The sequence below is a fragment of the Coffea eugenioides genome, chromosome 3, assembly GCF_003713205.1.
Source record: "Coffea eugenioides isolate CCC68of chromosome 3, Ceug_1.0, whole genome shotgun sequence".
Classification (NCBI taxonomy): domain Eukaryota; kingdom Viridiplantae; phylum Streptophyta; class Magnoliopsida; order Gentianales; family Rubiaceae; genus Coffea; species Coffea eugenioides.
This window is the reverse complement of record NC_040037.1, coordinates 41,592,218-41,596,971: the sequence shown is the minus strand read 5'-3', so window position 1 is coordinate 41,596,971 and position 4,754 is coordinate 41,592,218. Positions and strand designations below refer to the sequence as shown.

The 4,754-nt window shown below is 33.9% G+C and overlaps 1 protein-coding gene across 3 annotated transcripts; it reads left to right on the top strand.

Moving 5' to 3' along the window:
• Window positions 1-289: 289 nt before the first annotated feature.
• Window positions 290-4,044, top strand: LOC113764690 (omega-hexatoxin-Ar1b-like). 3 transcript variants are annotated; one of them, XM_027308658.1, is made up of 2 exons: window positions 290-360; window positions 783-1,260. In XM_027308658.1, exons 1-2 carry the CDS (start codon window positions 312-314, stop codon window positions 1,031-1,033), a joined length of 300 nt encoding a protein of 99 aa, XP_027164459.1. In that variant the 5' UTR covers window positions 290-311; the 3' UTR covers window positions 1,034-1,260. The 3 variants fall into 3 exon arrangements, with proteins under 3 accessions (XP_027164459.1, XP_027164458.1, XP_027164457.1); XM_027308657.1 differs by lacking the exon at window positions 783-1,260 and adding an exon at window positions 3,573-4,044 and having other exon boundaries at window positions 299-360; XM_027308656.1 differs by lacking the exons at window positions 290-360; window positions 783-1,260 and adding exons at window positions 3,096-3,171; window positions 3,573-4,044.
• The last annotated feature ends 710 nt before the right edge of the window (window positions 4,045-4,754 follow it).

Below are 4,754 nucleotides of genomic sequence, written 5' to 3'. Positions count from 1 at the left end.
GATTCTCTAAAATCTACGTACGGACTAAGTGGATAGTTATGACCAAATTTTGCAAGGACGTACAATTTCTAAGGGTGAGGATTGAATGAGATGTCTGATATTTAAAATTGGAAGAAGAACTAAATCAAATATAAGTTCGACCCCATCAAATTACTAATAAATTGGATTAATCATTTTGAACACATAATTTTAGCTCAAAAAGTTAATGGGTCACACCAGTGGACCCAAGGGGCTACGTCTACCGTTTCATTCAGCACTCTATATATACACGCAGGTGTGCAAAAGTTTATGCACACAGGATCTCACACCAAATGGCTTTTAATCATTCTTTCTTCATTGTTCTTGTGCTCCTTGCATCTAGTTAGTCTCTTATACTTATTTTGTTTATCATTTGCATACAGTCATAACTATCACAATACTCTCTCTCTCTCTCTCTCTCTCTCTCTCTCTCAGCATATTTCACATAGTATTCAAATTACTTCGTATCATCTAGTATGGAAGGAAGGAAATAGTATCATGAGAGAGTTAAAAAAATTATTGCAAGGACATTTTTGTCCAAAAATTTTTTTGGGGGGAGGGGTGGCACGAAAAGTACCTATTAGAGAAGTTTAGGGGGTAAAATGCAACTAAGGTGAAAGTTCATGAAGATTTAATGCATTACTAGTAGTTGAATTGTTAGTTTGTCTTTAAATTCAATTAGAGTATTAATTACTAGTAGAACTCAATTACCATCCATTACTAGCTAATTTCCTACTAAGATTTTTGTTTAATTTCTTTTGCAGGCGTGGTGCTGGGGAAAGTTGAAGCTGGGGAAGCTACAGAAACCACCAATGCTGTCAAAACTGCATCCAGAAAAATGCTGCCAATTGGAGGACAGATTATAAAAATGCTTGGCGTTGGAGTTCATGATGGTCAGGAAGGGGAATGTTCACCCTTCGGGAAACCCTGCAGATATAATCCATGGGGCTGTTGTGGTTCCTGTGTGTGCGTCGCTGCCCCTACGGATGAGGGTAGGTGTCTTGGTAACTGCTGAATCATGCTAAAGCTCCAAGCTAAAATGCTGCTAGCATCAAAGGGAACAATTAGCAAATTGTTCTAGCCGTTACATAAATAAATGGAAGCATGGTTCTAGTGTTGTATGTTATCTCCAGCTGTTGAATAAAATATTGTAAATGGATTTTCAGTCGGAAATCCATTTCTTTTGTGTATGAACTTCCTTTTTATTATTTTCTGCAATTTCCATTCTTATATTTTCTTTTATCTATCAATTTTTAAAGTTTAGGCGTTGGGATAAAGATTTATTTTGTTCAATTATCTTTATGTTCTCTCTAGTAAACTCTCTCAAATTTTATTTTTGCAACTTTTTCTTTTTTTCGAATTTTATTTATTGTTGTGAGTAGAGGGTAAATTTATCATTTTATTTGTTCTATTTATTGGCTCTTGACAGTATTATTGACAAGGGAGGAACATGCCGTTGTTAGCTCCAAATAAATAATTAACCATGAGAACTTTTGTTTAATACAATATAACAAAGAGTTTACCCTTACAAATCCAGCCAAAATGTATTCCGAATCATTCATGTCTTAACATAATTTGTTTGATCAGAGAGCAAAGTGCAACTGATCTACATAGGATGAAGATTTCCTTAGGATCTGTTTGGATGAGGGATTTGAGTGGATTTGGATTTGAAATCCACCCATCAATTGGAGGAATTTCAAAGCTCAAAATTATATAGTGGAGAGAATGACATAAAATATGCATCCGTAATTTATCTCAAGGAGGAAGCATGTTTAGCCAAAAGACTCGTTGGCTTGGTTTAAATTGACAATACCGTAGAATAAATAGTCCCAATGTTTCAGGTTATATGACCATATAATTCAATTTAGGGTAAAATACACTTTACTCCTGTGGTTTAGCACTTTTCCACATAAACCCCTTGAGGTTTGTAAAGCTATATAACCCTTTCATAATTTGGATTACAGTGTCAAAATAACAGAATTTGTATTTTATAACGGAGTCAATTAAAATACCAAAAATGCTCCTTTGTAAACTTGAAAATTATTAATTACCAATAGGGGGTTATATTTTGAAAATCATAACGGGATTATATGGTAAGTACTAAATTATAAGGGAGCTATGTGGTAAAATACAAAACAATTGGGGGTTAAAATGTCATATATATTACGTTTATATATTTTAGTTATTTCAACCATTTTAGTTTTTAAACAAAAATATTTTCTATATTTTATTGGATTTCGTTACAGATGATTATTTCAGTCTATTTGACACTTAGTTCAAACTATAAAGGGATTAAATATAACTTTTAAAACTTTAGAAAAATTATTTGAAAAATTATTAAATTACCGAGAGTAAAGAGTATTTTATCCTTAAAGTTATTAAAGATGACAAGACAAATCAGGTACGATGTTATCTAGGAGTACATCGGAAAGTCTATGAACCACCAGCCTTTCATCCCATATCTCATTCGGAATTGTGTTCTTTGGGGTCATGCAACCGAAATTATTGCCACCTACCCCCAATCATCGAGTGAAGTTATTACCACCAACTACCCTTTCATTCAGCCATCTTATCCCAAAATCTTATCCGGAACGTGTTTTTTGTGTTCATGCAAGTGAATGTCTACTGAGATAATCCACATCGGATATCGGAAGAAGAAAGAAATGAAATATAAGTTTCGGTCCTTTGAATTATTAATAATTTTGAATTAACACAAAGTTTCAATTCAAAAAGTTATTGGGCCAATCCAGTAAATTTGAAGGTATTAAAACAAATTTCGTGTGATCTCTGTGCGGGATTCTCTAAAACCTACGTACGGCTAAGTGGATAGTTATGACCAAATTTTGCAAGGACAAAAAATTTTTAAGGAGAAGGATTGAATGAGATGTCTCATATTTAAAATTGGAAGAAGAACTAAATCAAATATAAGTTCGACCCCATCAAATTACTAATAAATTTGGATTAATCATTTTGAACACATAATTTTAGCTCAAAAAGTTAATGGGTCACACCAGTGGACCCAAGGGGTTACATCTACCGTTTCATTCAGCACTATATATATACGCATGTGTGCAAAAGTTTATGCACTCAGGATCTCACACCAAATGGCTTTTAAGCATTCTTTCTTCGTTGTTCTTGTGCTCCTTGCATCTAGTTAGTCTCTCATACTTATTTTGTTTTATCATTTGCATACAGTCATAATTAGCACAATAGTCTCTCTCTCTTTCTCTCTCTAATCATATTTCATATAGTATTCAAATTATTTCGTATCATCTAATATGAAAGGAAGGAAATAGTATCATGAGAGAGTAAAAAAATTATTGCAAGGACATTTTTTTGGGGGGAGGGGTGGCACAAAAAGTGCCTATTAGAGAAGTTTAGGGGGTAAAGTGCAAATAAGTGAAAGTTCATGGAAATTTAATGCATTTAACCCAATTGAATTGTTAGTTTGTCTTTAAATTCAATTAGAGTATTAATTACTAGTAGAACTCAATTACCATCCATTACTAGCTAATTTCCTACTAATATTTTTTTTTTTTAAATTTCTTTTGCAGGTGTGGTGCTGGGGCAAGATGAAGCTGGGGAAGCTACAGAAACCACCAATGCTGTCAAAACTGCATCAAGAAAAATGCTGCCAATTGGAGGACAGATTATAAAAATGCTTGGCGTTGGAGTTCATGATGGTCAGGAAGGGAAATGTTCACCCGCCGGGAAACCCTGCAGATATAATCCATGGGGCTGTTGTGATTTCTGTGTGTGCGTCGTCGCTGACCCTACGGATGAGCAGGGCAGCTGTCTTGGTAACTGCTGAATCATGCTAAAGCTCCAAGCTAAAATGCTGCTAGCATCTAAATGAACAATTAGCAAATTGTTCTAGCCGTTGCATAAATAAATGGAAGCATGGTTCTAGTGTAGTATGTTATCTCCAGCTGTTGAATAAAATATTGTAAATGGATTTTCAGTCGGAAATCCATTTCTTTTGTGTATGAACTTCCTTTTTATTATTTTCTGCAATTTCCATTCTTATATTTTCGTTTATCTATCAATTTTTAAAGTTTAGGCGTTGGGATAAAGATTTATTTTGTTCAATTATCTTTATGTTCTCTCTATTAAACTCTCTCGATTTTTATTTTTGCAACTTTTTCTTTTTTTTTTTGTGAATTTTATTTATTGTTGTGAGTAGAGGGTAAATTTATCAGTTTATTTGTTCTATTTATTGGCTCTTGACAGTATTATTGACAAGGGAGGAACATGCCGTTGTTAGCTCCAAATAAATAATTAACCATGAGAACTTTTGTTTAATACAAAATAACACAGAGTTTACCCTTACAAATCCAGCGAAAATGTATTCCGAGTCATTCATGTCTTAACATAATTTGTTTGATGAGATAGCAAAGTGCAACGCATCTACGTGGGATGAAGATTTCCTTAGGATCTGTTTGGATGAGGGATTTGAGTGGATTTGGATTTGAAATCCACCCATCAATTGGAGGAATTTCAAAGCTCAAAATTGTACAGTGGAGAGAATGACAAAAAATATGCATCCGTAATTTATCTCAAGTGTTGCGGAAGCCCTACCAAAGTTAAGGTATAACGAGTAAATTATTGTACCTAAAATTGCAAAATGGTAATTCCCAGGAAATATTTGGTGAGGCACACTGGCCTGCTTAAGTACCAATTTCCTAGACAGAATCACCTATATATGCACTTAATTGCACAATAACTCACTACAAATA